General features: G+C 39.0%; 1 protein-coding gene and 1 pseudogene across 1 annotated transcript in view; one reads left to right on the top strand and one right to left on the bottom strand.

Annotated features, from left to right (window-relative positions):
- Positions 1–2,043: 2,043 nt before the first annotated feature.
- On the bottom strand, positions 2,044–7,994 carry LOC131249488 (WAT1-related protein At5g47470-like; annotated as a pseudogene).
- Positions 7,995–10,340: 2,346 nt separating this feature from the next.
- Positions 10,341–21,266, top strand: part of LOC131248275 (structural maintenance of chromosomes protein 6B) — a 50,704-nt gene continuing 39,778 nt past the window's right edge. Inside the window, exons 1-6 of the mRNA XM_058248481.1 lie at positions 10,341–10,457; positions 10,530–10,730; positions 10,815–10,920; positions 15,620–15,753; positions 17,405–17,460; positions 19,028–19,114. Of these exons, the coding sequence (XP_058104464.1) occupies positions 10,571–10,730; positions 10,815–10,920; positions 15,620–15,753; positions 17,405–17,460; positions 19,028–19,114 (543 nt within the window). The 5' untranslated portion in view covers positions 10,341–10,457; positions 10,530–10,570. The remainder of the gene's footprint in view (positions 10,458–10,529; positions 10,731–10,814; positions 10,921–15,619; positions 15,754–17,404; positions 17,461–19,027; positions 19,115–21,266) is intronic.

The following is a 21,266-nucleotide window of genomic DNA, read 5'->3' as shown; positions in this document are numbered from 1 at the left end:
GTTTTGTCCACTTTATCCATCTATCTTTCCATATCATTTTAGCATATTAGTTCAAAAATGAGGTGGATCCAATGCATAAGTGGACCACACAACAGAAAGTAGTAGTGATATGACAACTACAGTTAAAACCTTTCTAAAAACCGTTGAGATGTTTGTTTGCCATCCAACATGTTCATAAGGTCATATAGATATAGACATGGATGAAGTAAAAATACAAATATCAAATTGATCAAGAACTTTTGCAGCTCCCAAGAAGCTTTTTAACGATGGTTGTTCAATCCCTACTGTGTGGTCCCCTTAACCTTGGATTGGCCTAATTTTTTAGTTCATATCCTAAAATGATTTGAAAAAATATATCAATGGCATGGTAAAACCCATACAACACGGTGGATGGATTATCGTCCAGGCAAGGGTAGGATGCAATCTGCTTTCTAGAAAAAACATTTTAAGGAATTCAAAAACTATATTTGGGTACATGGAATTAGAGAATTAAGGTTAATGATTTTGTAGTCTGCGTTTGTAATGGCATGTAAATGAGTAATAATTATTTACCTAGGTAATTACCACATCTTTCCCAATGCAGATGTGACAACTTACCTTTTTAACACTTAAATCGAGAAATTTACAACATCAACGTGGGGCTCATCATGATGTATGTTACTTATCCACAACATCCATCCATTATGCCAACCTAATTTATGGCATGAGCAAAAAAATTAGGCAAATCCAAAGCTCAAGTAGACCACACCATAGAAACAACGGAATTGAACGCCTACCATCAAAACTTCTTAGGCCGTTAAAACCTTTCTAAAAACCGTTGAGATGTTTGTTTGCCATCCAACATGTTCATAAGGTCATATAGATATAGACATGGATGAAGTAAAAATACAAATATCAAATTGATCAAGAACTTTTGCAGCTCCCAAGAAGCTTTTTAACGATGGTTGTTCAATCCCTACTGTGTGGTCCCCTTAACCTTGGATTGGCCTAATTTTTTAGTTCATATCCTAAAATGATTTGAAAAAATATATCAATGGCATGGTAAAACCCATACAACACGGTGGATGGATTATCGTCCAGGCAAGGGTAGGATGCAATCTGCTTTCTAGAAAAAACATTTTAAGGAATTCAAAAACTATATTTGGGTACATGGAATTAGAGAATTAAGGTTAATGATTTTGTAGTCTGCGTTTGTAATGGCATGGTTTTATGACTCGTTCAGGATTAAATGGCTAATCTTTTTAACCATAGTGAGAGGGGAATCAATTCTCCAAGAATTCTCTACCGACTTCTATAAAGGAATCATAAAATCATATAAAAACTCTCTTTATGTGAAATGAATTCCCTCAAGAATCCATTCCCAGCTGTTTCACAGCACCCAAACATGAGAAACGGACATTATTAATAGATTCCATTCCCACGTGCTACTCTAGAGATAACCAAACGCAGTATAAATGTTAAAATAGAGTTCATGCACCTTGACAATGGCTCTCATTTCAAATATAACACCTTGACAATGAGTCCTATTTAGTTGCCTGTTGTAAGTTCGCCCTAATCCATTTAGGAATTGTTTGTTTTTTTTTATTACATATATAAATGGGGATAAATAGCTAATAATGACTGTTGAACGGTGTTTGTTTAAGAAGAAAATAACTAGGTAATTATGACTCAAAAATTAAGCAAATTGATGGCATTAAAGAGGAATTGGGTACAGTTAAAATCCGTGGGTCACATAGTGATGTATGTGTGTGATCCATGCCGTCCGTCTGTTGATTCAAGATGGTTATAAAACTATTAAGCCTGCCTTAGACAATAGGGCTATGGCGCCAGAATAGCTAGCTGTACTATGATCGAATTGATTGGATTTTCATTTTCTATGAAATATGATTTGTGTGGGATTTAGATCATCTTGGATTGCTTCCACGCACCCACCATTCAAAATTCAAGCCATGTCGCATTGATCACTATACTTGAAAGAGCTTTCTTAGTTACATATGGTACAAAATCGTGAGCTAAAGACTCCTCAAAATTGAAGAGGAGAGATTAACTAAAGAGAGGCTTCTCATCATCATAAAACTCCCCGTTGTGGATGACAATATAACCTTCCCTCTTCTTAGCCCATAACAATAAATAAAATCCAGCAAATAGGAGCAACATTCCCATAGTGCTGCAAAATGCTAAAAAACATGATTCACGGAAATTTTAAGTTCAAAGAGGCCAAGAATAAATAAATAAATAAATGATTGTGGATGGAATTACATTTGGTTGCCTTCTAATTCCACATGACATTTGGGGAGGACTGAAAGGGCTGGGATTGCAGGGATGAAATAGCATTTGGTCCCATATAGGAATTTTGATGAAATAACCGCTATGATAATGATGCTCACTGTTAAAACATTCATAAGGCCCACCATAACATTTATTTTCCATCAAATCTATTCATAAGGTCACACCGACATGAATGAAGGGGAAAATCAAATATCATAACGATCCAAAACTTCTATGACTCCGGAAGGGTTTCATGGGATCCTAATCATTTTAGGTTTCATGTCCTAAAATGATCTCAAAAAACGGATGGACGGGTTGGATTTCTAACAAACATCACAATGGGCCCCATCCAGAATCCTTGTGCAGTAACTTCCTGCGAAAGGCTTTCGCAGGAAATCCGCGTCCCCCACCAGGTCGGTGATGTGTGGTACACCAGCCAGTCCGCTTCCGTCAGGCAGATCTCATTGAATATGACATGATAGAGCAATCTCTATCATACAGTGACAGAGCCGCTTTTCACCGTCCACATGGAACTGTAGATGGTGGATCAGGACCTTCCACCTGGCGGGACCCCTGCCTTAGATGACCTCGGTTCAAAAACCACACTGATGGGCTGCTGCTAGCCGTCCATTTACGTCACCTTGCCTTGAATTGCAACCTTCAATCTTTATGCTTTTTAGCGTCCACTTGCAAGCCATGGAGTGAATATTGAGTAGCATTCATTCTAGGTGACTTTTTAAGCATGACCATCCACGGTGGGGTCCACAAGGTGTACGGTCCCGATGCACTATTTACCCAGTCCTGTGGACCGTTAAAGGAGCCTCAATTGTTTCATGGTGGTACAGACTGTTCTGTTTTCTTAAGTAGAAGATTCTAGCATTATTTTCGAACTTATGTAAAGCTCAGATCTCATGTACGTTTTTAGCATTTGCACACGTGTGTGCATGTGGATCTGTACAACTCTATCAGGTCCATTTGTCATTTAAAAGCTTTAGAGCCGTTGCTAATGTTTCCACCAAGTCAAAACATGTTAATATTTTCCTAGATTTGAAAGGGAAGCCCTATGCTATTTTTGCCTCGTGTGATGGTTCACACGTATGCAATTGGCAATTGTGCATGCGGGACGCAAGTAACTCAAATCAAGATTTTAACACTGTGGGCCCTTCATAGATTTATCATGGCCCTATAATTTCTTTAGATTTTCAGACCATTGAGTATTTCGTCCGCTAGTTGGCCACTTAGAATCACCTCTTCAGTATAATCTGGGGTTGTGTTCTATCCGAAGTGAGGCCCACGACCAGAACGGTTTGATCTGAGTTACATACATGCCACTTGGGAGGCGAATTTCCTGCTAAATCCTTCGCAGAAAGTTCTTGGGCAAGGATGCCAGGTGGGGACATTGAGATGTTTATGAGGAGTTCACTCCCTCCGCCCTCGTTCACCCGTTTTTTTAGATCATTTTAGCATGTGCGTGTAAAACATGAGGTATATCCAACACTAAAATGAACAACACTGAAATTGTGTATGATCATTACCAATGGGATGAAGTAAAAACAGCAAAAGGATAGCTTGATACAAAACTTTTATGGCCTAAGAATGCTTCAACGATTCTCACTGAATGCCTACTGTTTCCTCGTGTGGCACATTTGAATGTTGTATCCAGCTCATTTTTAGATCACGTCCTAAAAGGAGTTCGAGAAACGGATGAACGGAGTGACTTCCTTGAAAAAAAAACATATGCGTGAGCCCCACCCAGCATCCTTGCCCATAAAGCAATTACGAGTCCTGCGGCATGTATAGCTGCCAAGAAAGGTGTGTTAACAAAGGAATCGGATTGGCTGGTGGTCGGTGCTCTGTGGGCCCCACCGTGATGTATGTGTTTCATCCATTTTTACGTATCATTTTATGGTTTGATGCCAAAAATGAAAGGTATATAAATCTCAAATGGACCACACCACGTGAAAACAATAGTGATTGGATATCCATCATTAAAATCCTCCCAAGGCCCACTGTACTGTTTATTTGACATCCAATATGTTGATTAGGTCATACAGGCCCAAATGAAGGGAAAAAACGAAAATCAGCTTGATCCAAAACTTTTATGGCCCCAAAATGTTTTTTAATGGTCGATGCTTATACAACACTGTTTCTTGTAATGTGGTCCACTTAAGATTGGGATATAACTCGTTTTTGGTCTCATATCATAAACTGATCTGTAAAAATATATGGACGGCATGGATGAAACATATACATTATTCTGAGGCCCACGGAGCACCGACCACCAGCCATTGGCTGGTGTCAGGGGGAGTAGCCAATCCGTTTCCGTTAACAAAGGTCGTTGACTGCTGTGATAGTTCACCACCATCTTAAACATGTCGGTGACACCGTTCCTCATCTACAGCTATCAAATGAATGGTTAAAAATAATATATCGATTGGCGCAACACTCTCAACAGAGTGGATTACCGTACAGCTTCACCATGTGCATGGTTGTACGAGTCACCACCGTTTATTAAATGGCAGTAGGCCACCTTTGTACTTCGCGCATGTTTGGTCAGACGTAACTTCCCAGGGTCGGAAACGGATTGGCTACTCCCCTGCCACCAGCCGGGTGGCTGATGGTCGGTGCTATGTGGGACCCACCATGATGTATTTGTTTAATCCATTCTGTTCATACATTTTGACATTTCATTTTAGTACTTGCTCCCAAAAATGAGAGGGATTTAAAAATCAGGTGGACCACACCACAGGAAGACAACAGTGATTGGATATCCACCATTAAGATCCTCCTAAGGGCCACTGTACTGTTTTTTTGACATCGAATCTGTTGATTAGGTCATACAGATCCAGATGAAGGGAAAAAACAAAGTTCAGCTTGATCCAAAATCTTTATGGTGTTTAATAGTTAGTCGAAGTTCATTCAACACTATTTCCTGTAATGTAGTCCACTTGATATTAGGATATATCTCCTTTTTGGTACCATACCATAAAATGATCTGTAAAAATATATGGACGGCATGGATGAAAGACATGCATCATGGTGGGACCCACAGAGCACCGACCATCGGCCATTGGCTGGTGGCAGGGGGGGTAGCCAATCCGTTTCCCTCAGGGTCAAGCCATCTCCCAGGGTTAGGGCAGATAGAACGGCCGAGATTACGGTTCCAATGGGGCTGAACAAAAACACCAGGAGTGGCCCTCCTTTCGTTACACTCCATGCAACAACTGCAGCGCATAGCGCGTCCCATGCCTCCCTACATATGGCCACAGTAGATATACGTAAGTTAAAAGTGTTGGCACGTGCTACGGACATCAGCTTTGCTAAGCACGTGTGCAATAAAGCGCATGTGCACGCCAGCACATTCGTGTGAGATCTAATCCATCCATTAGGTTGGTCCAATTTTATACATGTTTTCACGCATGTGACCCCAATTACTGGAAGCAGGTGGAAGGGTTAGAAAACTTCAGCTAAGTCGTACATTTGTTTTACAAACTGTGGTCCATCTGACCAGTGGATCAACTTGATTCTTGAGTTAAACCATCAGTATAGTTATGGTGTTCTAATGGACGGATTAGATCTCGTACCTACCATGCCGTACTAGTACATTTGTGGCGTCTACATGAGCTTTTTTGCACGGGCGTGGGCTTAGCAAAGCTCGGAAAACGGGAAAAGCAATAGCATATTAAATAAAAGGGATATGGTCGTACACTACTATACGGTGCTCTGTGGGCCCCACAATTATGTGTGTGTTTTATCCCACCTGTTCATCCGTTTTGGATTATTATTTTTAGGGCATAAGCCCTAAAATGAGGCAGATCCAAGTCTCTGGTAGACAACACCACAGGAGACCAATGGTGATTAAACGGCCACCATTAAAAACTCCCAGAGCCTACCGTAATGTTTATCCGCACAGTTCGCTTATATACACTCTTTACATGTGACGGTCCAGTTGCATATGAATACAGGTGATTGACATCAACTGTGAAATTTGATCCAGTCATTTTAATTTCAGCACTCACCAAATGTTAATTTCACTTAAAATATTATATTTCTCAATTAAATAATTCAAACCCAAAGGTAAAAGTGGATGCTCGAAATACCATGGTATTTTCGGACATATAAATTTCAATCAATGCAATTCAATACTAACTAATATTACACATGGTATTTTCGGACATATAAATTTCAATCTAATGCAATTCAATACCAACTAATATTACACTCCAAACAAACCCTAGCAAAATGGACAAGATATCATCAGTTATCATCTTCGGCCGCAATTGCACTGAGCAAGTATCAGTAGTAAGAGTTTTATAACTTGGGCTTACTCGCCTGATCACAATATCCAACCCTTGGGTAGATCCAAACCATTGATTAATTAAATCCATCTTATAAAACTCTTACATTAGTATCTTGAGTAACCGTGAGAAAATTTTGAAAACACGCGTGCTAACTTGGTACATGTGTGAAAGAATCAGGAAATCATCAGGTGGGGACCACAAAGACCACGACCTTGCCTAAAGATTAGTAGGTGCCGGGTGAGAATGGATGGTTAGACAAAAAGAAAGCGCAACAATCCTTTATGTTCAACCTGCGTGTGTTACCAAACTGATAAACGAGCCAGCTCAGTTCTTGATCTACGATGTGTTGCGGGTGCGTAACACCTGATGACTTGCTAAGCTGTCTCACACATGTGCCATATCAGCACGTGTTCCATGAATTACCTTAACATCTCTTATAATTTAAATTTCAAATTATAGGGCTACCTGCAAGACCATTGAGAGAGACATCACAACCACCACAGTGAAGAGGCATAAGCAACCGATGATCTTGCTCTTTCCAATGGTTTGGATAGAGACATTGCCCAGGAGATGTTCATGTGTGGTTAGATCCAGTGCAACCAGTGGGCCATGGGAGAAGCTCATACATAGTGAGCCCTTAAGGCAAGTCAATGTACCTATGATCTTAGCGATAGTGTACTGGCATTTCAAATCTACTTTCTCCCGACTACATTAAAATGTTATATCGGTATTGCATATTGTGGAATTGATGGATTATCTATACATCAATAGTGTAGATTCAATACTATTATTTAAAAACGTACTTGATTAGGAAGACATTTTCGATGCATCGATACTGTCAACAAAAATTTTAACCTTTTGCACCTTGTACCCTTAGTAGAACCTCCAATATTGAGACTATGATTTTCTTTGTGATGTTTGTGAGGAAAGCAAGGCATGTATTTGTAGGGAAGAGGGTTAAAAGCTTATCCATCACTTCTTTTCTACAGGATTTTTACACTGTAAGTTTTCATATCCGACTTAATAATCGTGTATAGGAACCACGGTTCAAGCATCCCACCCAAACTTATTTACAATGATTACAAATATAATGGGGCCCACTTAATCACTCAATATAAATAATCTAATAATCAAATCTAAATCAATAATCATATATGGCCCACCTATAGGAATCTTACACAAAATTCATTAAGATCTTAGCTTATTATAGAAACAACAAAGCAAAATCAATCAATCACCTTTAAGTTGTGGGTTAAAATCCGAACCACCCAATCATGATTGGGCCAATATCAGGAGTGGTAGATTAAAGAAGGGGAAGAAGAAAGAATTACCTTAGACACCCTTGCAATGATGAAAATGCCCCCTGGAGCAAGGTTGGGCGTGGCAGAAGTTAATCAGTGGAGAGGTGTGTAGCAACCCCAGCATCATTAAACCTTGAAAGCCAACCCTGCACTAATACCAATATCATCGCCTCTCACCCCCCATAAATCAGACAGCAATATATATATATATATATATCTATTATCTTTCACAGATTCTTTTCAAAACATGATGTTTACCACCTTTACGTGCCACCACACACGTGCCAACCTACCAAGTGTGTGGGAAATATGAGAAGTAGTCGGGAAGGGGAGCGGTCTAGGTGTTTCCCGGGTAACACTATGTTAGTGGGTGTTACCCTGACGTGGGGCCCACCTTGATGAATATGTTGTATATCCACTCCGTCCATCCGTTTTAAAAAATCATTTTATGATGTGGTGACAAAGATTAAGTAGATACGAACCTCAGATTGACCATAATACAGGAAATAGTGGTTATTGAATTTCCACCATTAAAAACTACCTAGGGCCCATCTAAGACCCATCATAATGTTTATTTTCCATCCAACCTGTTGATAAGGTCAAACAGACCTAGATGAAGGGAAAATACAAATATCATATTGATCCAAAACATTTTTAACCCACGATAAGTTTTTAATGGTCAATTACCATATTTTCCAATGGTGTGGCCCACCTGAGATTTTTATCTACTTAAGTTTTGGGATCAAGGTTTAAAATGTAGCTCAACGAATTGGTGAATCGTTCTTATTCTTGCATATATTGGTCCTTGCCACGGTGATCACAGTACACCTAGGGGAATTGCGTGATGTGATGATGTCGCCAAGTTTTGTGGGGCCCACCATGATGCACGTGTTATGTACACACCATCCATCCATTGGTGAGATCTTTTTAAGGTATAAACCAACAAAAAAATCGGGTAGATCCAAATCTCAAGTGGACCACACCACAAAAGGCAGTTGAGAGAATGACACCCTTAAACATTCCTTGGCCATCACGAAATTTATCTACCATCCAACCATCCAACCTGTTAATAGGGTCATATGGACCCTGATGAAGGGAAAACACAAATATCATATTGATCTAAAACTTTCTTTTAGCCCTAAGGAGTTTTCAATGTGAGGTGTTCAATTCCCAATACTTTATTTTGTGTAGTTTACTCGGAGCTTTGAATCTACCTCATTTTTAGTTCATTTTTCAAAAATAATCTCACAAAATGGATAAATAGTGTGGATATAACAAATACATTATTATAGAACTCATAAAACTTTGTGATGTTAATGGATTGAAGGTTCGAACTTGGCTCAAACTCAACATGAGCTCATTTTCAAGCTCAAAAAATCAGTTCAACCCGGCTCAAACTCAACTTTGAATTGAGTCCAACAAAGCTTTTACTAGTCAAGTCGTGTGAGCTAGCTCGGTTCATGTACACCCCTACCAGTCCACTTCAAGCGGAGAATCGGATTACGTAATAAGTTACTTAGTATGCTCTTATCGTAACTCAGTTAGGCCCACCGTGGATGTATGTACTCTATTCACGCCGTCCATCCGTTTTTCCAAATAATTTAAGGGATTGAGCCCAAAATCAAAGCATATCTGGAGATCAAGCAGATCATACCACAATAAACAGTGGGAATAATGATTTACACCGTTGAAACCTCGTGAAGCCCTACAGTGATGTTTATTTGTCATCCAACTTGTTCATAAGTTCATGCGAACATGGATTAATGGAAAACATAAAAATAAGCCTGATCCAAAACTTATTTGCGCCCCAAGAAGTTTTCAACCGTAGATGTTCAATTTACATTATTTCCTGCTGTGTGGTCCATTTGAGTGTTGGATATGCTTCATTTTTGGGTTCGCACCCTAAAATTATCCGATGAAATAGATGGACCGAGTGGATCAAATACATAAATTATGGTGAACTTCGTAGAGTTTACTCAGCACGCTAAGCGTACTGAGTTATTCAGCACGCAATCCGCTTCCCTTCCGCTGGGGCAGGACGCAGACCGCTTCCGGATGGCTTTAGCCTTACTACCAAAACCCGCTCATCGAAACGCCTTCGTGGGCGGGAAAATTAGCAAATAACCATTTCAGGCGCGCGAAACACTGACTGCGAGTAATCGCGGTCCTCGTGCATGTACGGAACTGTGTTCGAATGGGTTATTTTTACGCGAATGGGGCAAGCAGATTACTGATCCAGACCGTTGATATTCGGGAACCAGTGAAGATGGGATGCGGAAAAAAAATGGACAGTTTCTTATGTTATGGACATTTTATTTTCTTAGCCGTTTATCCGTGTGCCACTGATCAAAGGTTCAATAACGCTTAGTCGGATAGATCTTTTGGAAATTCCACACCCGAAGCACGGACCGTAAGATCAACGTTCTGGATGAACGAAGAACGTGGCCCATTTGAATATAGTGGTGCATCAGGACACTATCGACGGACAAGGACCATATATTTCCTTCACCTTTGTCTTGGGGTTCTCTTCCCACTTCAACTCGTTTGCCGCCATCAGCGAGCTTTCTCTGTTCTCTCCTCGGCGGAGGTCGGAAACACTCGAACACTCCTCTTCTTCTTATTTTTCAATCTTCTTACGTCCACTTCTCTTTATGTCCAGGGCATCCAAGAAACCCTAGAAAGAAAGGGGAAAAAAACGCCATGGACGATTCTAGGGTTTTTACTGGAGAATCGAGCGGAAGCCCTCATCACACGGGAGCTGGAATCATTTCCAAGATCCGTCTGGAGAATTTCATGTGCCACAGCAGTCTCGAGATCGAGTTTGGCGAGTGGGTGAACTTCATCACCGGCCAGAACGGGAGTAAGTGAAACGTGTCCGATTGGATTTATACGGAACTTGATTTGAGTAATTCCAATTTTTTTACTCGTTTTTTGATATTTTCAGGTGGTAAAAGCGCGATACTGACGGCATTATGTGTTGCGTTTGGATCCCGGGCCAAAGGAACTCAAAGGGCATCTTCACTGAAGGATTTTATAAAGACTGGCTGCAAGTAAGATTTAATGCCTGGAATTATTGGATATGCATCTGTTAGAACTTGGATTGATTTTTTTTGTTTTTTTTAAAATTATTATCATGCAATAAGATGTGCCTTGGAATCTTCCTATTTGCTTCCGTAAGGTGTGGGTTGTTACGGGAACTGTTTTCTTGGATTGCTCTTCCTCGTGGAGAGTTCTTCCTGGAAATCCAGGCTGTGTTTGGATACACAAGTGAAGTGAATTGCAATTGTTCAGTTCTCAATTGAGAGGAAATGGGATCCTGGCATTTATAATTAGGAAGTGGCCGTATTGCAGTTATCTCCCTTTTAAGTCCAACTTAACAGTAACGTAATCGCAATTTGGATCCCATACACTAGATAGAATGCCTGGGAAGGAAATTGCGACTTGGTTATTCCTACTCATTAGAGCAATAACCACAATTCAATTCAACAGTGCATCCAAATACACCCTTGGTGTTTAATGTACATTGAAGAAATATCTGTATCCAATATTGTTCATCTTTTATTTTTTATTTTCATTTTATAGATTTGAATTTCTTCTCACTCTATATCTGCAGTTTGCTAGCTATTACAGTTGCTTTTGACATTAAACGGTCAACATTGATCCTGGCACTGAGATAGCAGAGGGTTATTTTGTGAACCTTTTTACCGCACTATACAGGAAATGACTGCGTTTCTTGTATCTAAATATATTGGGCTTGTACTGTAGAATGCAGGGTCCAGCCTAGTCAACCTATGGTCAAGGAGTTGGTAGAGGCATCTAGAACCAAAAAAAAGAAAAAAGAAAAAAAAGAAAAAAAAAAGGTTTGTCATGGAACACCATTACAAAGAGGCGAGTATTCTAGCTAGGCATTACACAATAGTTGGATCTTTATAGTTTTCTGAAGTTAAATGGTCAATGCTAGATTATTGGAGCTTTTGCTTGTGAATTGTCAATGTTGCCCTCTTTTCTATGTACTTAAGCCTTCATTTGAAGGTCATCCAATGAGACAAGCTTGTGAATCTAGTTCCACTTTTGGGTTGTGGACCATCTGAGGGAGGGCTGACCAGAGGGACGGTTTCCATCACTACATTCACGGGCATGTGTAAGATGGAGTGTGTGGACTATGGCCTTTTCAATGTCCATTAGAGAACATTATCAAACATCCTCTATATGCTAGACTTCCAAATTAGATTATAAGGAGATGGTTTGGTGGGACTGGTCCCTAGAATTGGAATATGTAACGAAGGCCCACCTTGTTTAGAGAACATTATCAAACATCCTCTCTCTCTCTCTCTCTCTCTCTCTCTCCCTCTCTCCCTCTAATAATCTATGCTGGCACCCAATACCTCAATGTTGAAGCAAAGAGTCTTGATGAGCTCATTGACTTGATTTCATTATTGAAGTTGCATGTATGATAAAGGAAACCCAAAGGTTTGAATGAAACCTAGGATCAATGTGGTTTCCCACTAAGATGGCATTTAATCTACAGTTGCTTTCACGAACCGTGAAACGAAGCTGCAACAAATTTGCTTTCAAATGTAAATGAGTATAGATTGGTAGGAAGCGGGACATAAGCAGGATTCTGAAATCGTATGAGTTCTCTTGAGCCAGTGGAGACTTCTTCAAAAGATTTATAGGACTACTTTAGGAGGCCGAGTGGAACAAAATCAAGCTCGGTAGAGTGGAGGAAGCAGTGTAAGCGATCCTGTTAAATACTCATAATATCAATAGGAAAATAGAACAAAATGGTCATTAGCAAGCCAAAGTTAGGAGATAGCAACGGTTGCAAGAGTATTAAAAGGAGGACTCGGAAGAAGAAATCTTGTGCAGACAAAAGTCAAGAGCTCTTTGAGTTAAAGGGGACAAACATAAGGTTTTTTCCCCATTTGGTGATTGGTGAACCACATCAATTCTTAAACATAGAAGGGTATTGGTGAACAATATCCACAATTTGTATGTACAACGGTTGTGGAGTTCGACCACATTTTGTTCTGAAAAAGAAGAATGTCAAATATCAAATTTGGATTACTTAAGAGTTTAGGTGGATCAACCTAGAAGACGCGAGCTTGCTCGAATAGCCTATTGAAGAAGAGGTGTGGGCAGCGATGGAGTACTTAGGTTTAGATAAAGTGATGAGGCTGGGTGGCTTCCTAATCATTTTGGGGAGAAATTAAAGGGGGCATAATGTATGTCATCAAGGAGTTTTATGCCCCTGGCAGATTGGCCAAGGATATGGAGTATCACTAATTGCTCAAATTCCAGAAAAGGAGGCGGCCAAAGATTGGCCATTTTTGTCCCATTAGCCTCATTAGTGGGCTGTGTAAAATTCTTGTGACGTTTTTGGCTGTTAAACTCATAAGTGTCTTGGATTCTATAATATCCTTCTCCCAAGGTGCCTTTGTGAAGGGAAGGTAGATTTTAGACGGTGCACTCATCACTCATGAATTCATCAATCTCATATTTAGAGAACACATGCCAAGTGTAATTTGCAAGTTGATTTGGAAAAAAGCCTACTATAATTTGGATTGGGTTTCATCTCTCAAAAAAAAATATGGATTGGGTTTCTTAGATTCTCCTCCACGTGATAGGATTTGAATCAGGTGTAGTAGTTAGATTCAGAAGTGTGAGTCATTTGCTAAATATTTAGTTTTGCCTAATGGATTGCCGAAGGGGTACTTCACTACCTCAATAAGGGCAGGGGATCCATTATTCTTGTAGAAGCCCTAAACAAAGTCATTGACAAAGCTAGAGAGGAAAGGTTAATGAAAGGTTTCAACATTTGTTGAAGTGACATTAATATTTTGCATTTGCCATTTGTGGATGATACACTTATTTTTTGTGAGGCCAAACGGAAGCATGTGTTAAACGAGAGGTGCATTCTAAGATGCTCTGAGTTGATTTCGGGGCAAACATTTGATTTGTCCAAATTGAAATGATTGGGATTAGGATCGATGAGGCAACAGTGAGGGAGCTAATGACAATATTGGGGTGCAAGTCGGGGTTGCTTCTGAGTTCCTACCTCGGTTTAGCACTGTGTATTGGTTCTCTTGTGGAACGGCTTTGTGATCTGTTTTTTGCAAGGATGGAAAGAAGATTGGTAGCTTGGAAGGGGAAATATTTTTCACTGGGTGGGAGGATCACTTTTATAAAAGCAGCTTGGCCCGCAATGCTAACATATTTCATGTCTCTCTTTTGATGTCTTGTGAGTGATATGGCTAGGATTGAAAGGCTTCAGCATGATTATTGTGGCAGGGAGCGGATGTGAAGCAAAAGGTGTATGTATTGGATTGGAATGGGGTTTGCAAACCCACTGCTCAAGGGATTGCGGATTATGTCCCTTGAAATTGATTCATGATCCTCTGTTGAGGAAATAGATTTGGCGTTTCAGCATTGAAGATCCGGCTGTATGATATGGAGTTTTGGTGGCTGAATATGACATTCAGGAGATGACAGATGTAGTCCATCAGCTAGATACAGGTTCTTGTGTGGTTGGAAAGTGCTGTCTCCAAAATTGGTTGTAATTCAATGGGTGGCATTCAACATTGGTAACTGTTAGATTTTGGGAGGGTTGGTGTTGATGGGATGCAACTCTTTACTTCTCTTTTGAAAGGCTCTACAACTTGGATGTTCATAACTCTTAAGGAAGCTATAGTTCTGGATTACTATGAGTTGGGAACCAGATTGTTCGGACCCCTACTTCTTTTGGATGCCCTCTTGAGTGTAGTGATTTGGGCAAAATAGGGAAGACAGTCTTCAATGGTTATGGGATACCTTGTTACCTCTGGAAAATTCATGGTTAAATTGCTTGCTTGGAAGTTGTATAGCCTTGATGAAATGCAGGCCTGTACGGGCTGGATTTGGAAGTCGAAGGCCCCACCTCGAGTTCTTGCTTTTGCATGGCTCATGGATCGAAGGCGCATCCTCACCATCAACCGCCTTCGTTGTAGAAACATGATTCATGTAAATGGTTGCTGCATGTGTTTGAGGGATGTGGAATGTGTCGATTATCTCCTCATCCGCTGCTCTTTTGCATCAGCAGTTTGGGGATTCTGTCTTGATCAGTTCAAGATGGCATGGTCAACGCCCTCCTCTGTCCAAAATCTGTTTGATGCATGAAAATGTGGACCTTTCCATTGGAAAGATAAGAGTTGTTTGGAGGATGTAGTTTATGGTGATCCTTCGGGCTATTTGGAAGGAGAAAAACGGTTGGTCTTTCATTAGTATTACTGCTGTGTTTTCTACTTTTATTGCTTATATGAAACGTCTTGTTTGATCTTCGGTGGAGGTCTCGGGTTTTCTCTCTGTTCCTCTAGGGGTAGCCCCCTTGTGCTTGTTGGCTCTTCTTTGTAATAGGCTTTGTCTATTCTTCGGGCCTTTCCCAATGGAGTATTTATTGCTGTTCAAAAGAATAAAAATGAAAAACTTTCTAAACTCCTAATCAAAAGGTTCCATTCACAGCTGTTGAAGATTAATTGACTGACAAATGCTCTTCACATCCCATTTTCTTTTGATTCAACAAACAAGATTGATCTTTTAATGGCATAATTATTTCCATTGGTGGAAAAAAAACCTTTTGATTTATTATGATTTTGTTATGTGTTTGACTTTATTTTACTCAAATTGCCTGTTTTAAATCTTGACACTTCTCAATCTTATATGATGGCATTTGAAGCTTTTCTTGAGATTAGATGCAATCTTTTTTCCCTACAGTTATGCTCTTGTGTCGGTGGAGATGAAGAATCAAGGGGAAGATGCTTTCAAGCCAGAAGTTTATGGTGATCTTATAAGAATAGAGCGGAGGATTTTAGAGTCATCTAGCTCAACCATTTTAAAGGATAACCAAGGTTGTCACATGCCACACTTTGTCTCTTGTGCTAGTTAATTCTGCAGGACATCTTATTGATCTAGTTGTTTTCTTCTATCTGAAAGTTTTTTATGGAAAGGTGACTAAACATTTTATTGAAGAAGCAAAGAAAGATACAAAATAGTAGGGCTGTTAATGGGTCTAGTTAGGTTTGGGTCGATTCCACCATCTTGGACCCATTTAAAACCAGGTCCGGTTGGGTCCAGTTAGCTTTAACAGTAATGTTATATATACTAAGGCCCTGTTTGGTAGACTGCTACAGATGACTTCATTCATTTTTGTTAACAGTAATTATGTATTGGAGATCTTTATCTCTGATACGTAATTACTGTTAACTGATACATAATTACTGTTATGTAATTACATAATTCCTGTTAGAGATTTTGATCTTTAACAAATAATGATTTCATCTTGTTTATTTACAGTAATTATGTATTAGAGATCTGGATCTCTCATATGTAATTACTGTTAACTAAAACAAGATTCATCTCAGTTTAGTTAAAAGTGGCAACCAAACAGTGCCTAAATATGTATTGATTAATTTGAGCAACGTAACCGGGTTTACTAAGCCCAACACATGTACGAGAGCCCGTTTACACACCATGTATGTCTAAGTGGGACATGTGTACATGATTTAATCCATCCATCAGGTGTGCCTGATCAGGTGAATGCTCTTATTTAACCTGGACCCAACTTGAAAACTGAGTCCAAAGACCTGATGGGCACACAACAGGTGTCTGAATCTGATCGGCTGTGGGGCTTGAAAAATGGGACCCTGATCAGAAAAGGACCTGGATCAGATTTGACTGGGTACGGGTACTCTAGGACCCAGGCTGTTGATAGCACTAAAAGAATACTGAAAGAACACGATGTTGAGGAATTTATTCTCTTTCTGAATTTACTTTGGGTCTTTTGATGGCTTACAACTTTTCATCATCATCATCATCATCATCATATATATATATATTTCATTTATAAAATCATTGATGCATGTTATTCTCTCAGTTCTACTGCCATTTTTGATTTCTATATGCATGGGAGTTCTCGAATAGTTTAGTGTTTGGTTATTTAAATGAGTACATGTCTTGTTTATGTTTTCTTGTGTATTTGGTTTTGAGATTTATTTGATGTTCTATGTGATTAAGGAGACTATAGATTTTTACTTTAGTTTGTTTACTAATTGATAAAAAATAACCAACATTGTGCAATCCATGTTGTGGAGAAAATATGACCTGCATGACAATCATGCAAGCTATACCTGTTGCTCCCTTGAAAAAAACTTGTGCACGAGACATGAAGGGGAATCAGAGGTGGAGCAGGGAAGTGTTTGTCTCAAAATATCAACAACTATAAATGCATATGACGAGGGAGTGGGGCTGAGTGTGCAAGTTTGAAGTGTGAGTGGTAGCTGCAACTTATTGATTATAGCTGCCTTTGAGGAGGTAAAAAAGAAAAGAGAACAAGAAGTGCAACTTATTGATTTGTAGACCTTGCCTTCTAGGAGGGAGTTTGAATTCTAATTTATATTGGCTGCTTTGATAAATGATTTCCTTTGCTGTGGATTCCCTTTGATTCGATTGTTCCCGTTTTAAGATGGTTTTTTTTTTTTTGGGTGCCCTGTTATTTCACAGGAAAGAAGGTTTCTCATAGGAAGGACGAGCTTCGTGAACTTGTAGAACATTTTAATGTGAGTTTTTTACCCATTAACCTCTTCAAACTGTTTGCTTCTTATTTTGAGTTTTCTCAAGTACTTGTATACAATGTTTTAAATATCGTTATCGCATAATGTATCTCACCCTTGGGATACGGATATACATCGGTTATCGTATGGGTTATATCGGTTGTATCACGTAATGTATCGTTGTTGTTGGGAAACATGGGAACATTGGGAAATTGGTCAAATTTTTCAATGAAACTTCAAGGATTGTTGAAAAAGACATCAATACACAATTAGAAATCATTACATTACAAAAAAAATTCACATAATAGGGGTTTTCTTTGTTTGGGGTTCTAATACATGCATTGTCCAACTGAACTAATGCATGTATATTCAAAGTCTATTCATATAATTTATAAACATAAGAAGACATGTATGGAAACACAAGCAATACATTCAAAAGCAAAAGAAGAATCACTAGATTAGGTTACATACACGATTGATTTTGTGTTTCGATACAAAGATTGCAATTGATTTGCAAGAAATTGAGAAATTTCAAAATTTCCAATTTTCCGCAACTTGGCCCATCTCCCCCAAATCTCTAAATCAAAGCTCCAAATCCACGATTTTTCATGGAAAACATGAAGAATCATATATTTGTAACCATTTGACACCAATTTAATGTGATTTACAGCAAAAAAATAGATCAAAAATCGAAAATTGCTCATCGGATCGAATAGGTGGGATATATCGGCACTACCTGTGTGTTTCGTATCGCACGGATGGGATACAAGATATATCGTGGGATATATCGGCCGATATCATCGATATTTAAAACACCGCTTGTATATAAGTTCTTAATCGTATTTACATGAAATTATTTGTTGAAAACTTGAGCAACACATGGTTGGTGTCCATATGATATGCTGGAAGCATTTTGACTTAATTTAAGACATGTATGCAGAAATTTCAAAAAAGACCACAAGCATTTCAATTAGAAACAACTAGTGTCCGTTTGGGTGGCGGGAGTGATTTACATGTATTTCCATGCATAATGTATGTTGGATGTGTTGGGCTTACCACGAAGGTGCCACACAGTAGATGAACATGGGATTTTTTTTTTTTTGGTTATCTTGTTTAGTACACCACACTGTCAGCTCACACATCACTGTTAGCCACCCCCACTAGGGAATCAATACCAAGACCTCAGTGTTGAAACGAGGTATCTTTCACTCAGGCTACCAGCCTACCACATGAGCTATGGATCAGGGTGTGATGAACATGGGCATGAAAAGATGTGATTCTTCTGTATTTCAGGCTGCCTGAGAGTCAGGCTGAAATTTCGGATGAAATTGAAGAAGTCTGTAAATCATTTAAACACGTCATCCAAATGTACCCATAAAACTCTATGTCAACTTAACTGATATCCTACAGATTGTAGGATACAAGGAGAACCATCAATAAAAACCCTACCACAGATTTCTTAACAAACATATGGTTTCAATGAAGTAACCATGTTTCTGTGCGAAAAAAAGCAGGGAATTTCTCATTTTTTTTTTGGTATGTTTTAGGTCATTTTTCTTTTTTAATTTTGCAGATTGATGTTGAAAATCCATGTGTCATCATGAGTCAAGACAAGAGCAGGGAATTTCTGCATTCGGGTAACGACAAGGAGAAATTCAAGGTGAATTCCATGGTTACCAAATAATATGGATCAGGATTGTCTTTTTATGTGTTTTGAGCCTGAAATTCTGATGCAGAACAATGATTGTTGGGTCACAATCAGCTGACAATCTCAGCCTGTACTTGTAATCCACAAAGAACAATATGAACACAATGTATAAGTGAAACAATTACCTACTTAAATTGTAGATTTTCTATTCATACCTTGCGTAGGATAGCATCACACCAACTGGATGATAAGTAATATAAAAACATTAATAATGACAAAAGGCCCCGAAATCCCATCATGACCATGTATCCTTTTATTAAATGGGTAATAACTCACTCCATTCACATTGGAATTGCATGATCTTGGGCTTGGTTGAAGGTTAGCTCCATAGGTTTTCAAATGAGACTCTGTTTGTCATGGTGCATCCTTTAGCTCCGAAAAGGTTGCCCGAAAAATAATTTATGAGAAGATGGGTATTGCAAGGTGGCACCATTGCACTTTCCGATTTCTTCTCTTTTGTCCTGCATGAAATCTTGCCCAGTTGGAGAACTCACCCTGAAGTTTGGATATTTATACTTTTCAATACCAGGGCCCACCTTCAGCTTCATTTGCAGGTGGTGATGAAAAGCTTCTTGTTCGACTGGATTGTTGCCACCTTTCAGCTTTGTTTGAAGTTGATGACGAAGGCCTTCTTGCTATATGGACACATTCATTTCTGAATCCCAAAACATTGTTTGTTGTCATTTTCTCCATCATCTCACAAACCAAAACTCTCATTATGTCTTCCATCTTGCTCTTGACCTACTAACTATCCTTCCAGATTAACGAAGGGTAACCGACATATCTATATCAGCTTTGATGTGCACTGTATCAAAACCTGCTCATCTGATTGTTGATTTATTTATCAGTTCATCCATTAGTCATCCTTTGGTTTATCCATCAATCCATTCATCAGTACATTTAGTAATGCGTCCATCGATCGATCCTTTTATTGACCATCCACCAATGCACCCATTTATCCATTGATCGACTTCGACCTTGTCAACGCTTGTATCAGTTTTCTTTTTTCTTAAATGTCTTCTTCAGACACTTTATCTAATGGATTTTCAAACTGTTCTTTCTTTTGAAGATTCTTGGATTCATCCATAGCAGCGTATAGGTCTTGATTTATTTCCATGGCTCAAGACCCGTCATGATCTCTTTTCTAAATCAAGAGTCTTTGGACACAGTCACACAGCCATGCCAGTGATGAGGGATTGGTGGTGATTGTTTTGGAGTTATAATTCTTGCAACATCTTCATCATTATCTCATGTCTTGGCCTTCCTTTGAACTTGTCATGTACGGTCCCAACTATGAGTAAACATCTTTAACAATATCAATAACAAAGCAGACATCTTCGATAAAATCACATTTTCAGTGTAATTGTATCGACCTACTAATCAACAGGTTCCCCAAGGATGCTTCATCTGATAACCAGTTGACGTAGGATGATGGCCATTATGTCAAACCACAATCATAATCCACGAAGTATGATCACAACAAATAAAGGAAAGAACTATGGCTAAAGTCAAAGATTTTCAATTCATAACCTTGGGTTAGGGTTAACATCACACCAACCAGATACAAAGCATCATACCTTCTATAAGCAATGCACACACCCTACAGTTTTGGAGAAACTGCTTCCAAAGTTTAGAGAATCTCTCTTCATAAAACCTTAAACTTGTTGTTTGGATTTTCATAAAAGAATCTTTTACATGTATATATACTTTTCCAATGCAAAAGAAACTCTAACATAATCCTAACCATTCATTAATTCTAATCTTAGTGATATATTTTAATAAAATATTTATAATGACTAAAGTACTTTTGAATCTTGTCACAACCATGATTCTGTGTTTGACCCAAAGCCAAATTCAATAGGCTTTCAAACATGATAGATTTTGTGTTGCTCAGATGCTTTTTGGCACCGGAAAAGTGGCCCGGAAATGTGCAATAGAATTAACGTTCCACAAGTTGACACCTTAGCCCCTTTCAATTTCTTCTCTTTGGTCCTCCATCGCGTCTTTTTAACCTTTTCAAGTTTCTTTTGTGCTTGCTAATGCACTGCACATAATATCTACATTAAGACATGTACCAAAGAACAGAAAATCTCAGATCTTAGTT

The sequence above is a fragment of the Magnolia sinica genome, chromosome 6 (assembly GCF_029962835.1).
Source record: "Magnolia sinica isolate HGM2019 chromosome 6, MsV1, whole genome shotgun sequence".
Classification (NCBI taxonomy): domain Eukaryota; kingdom Viridiplantae; phylum Streptophyta; class Magnoliopsida; order Magnoliales; family Magnoliaceae; genus Magnolia; species Magnolia sinica.
Note: the sequence above shows the minus strand (reverse complement) of the source record. Positions and strands in the feature narration are given on the sequence as shown.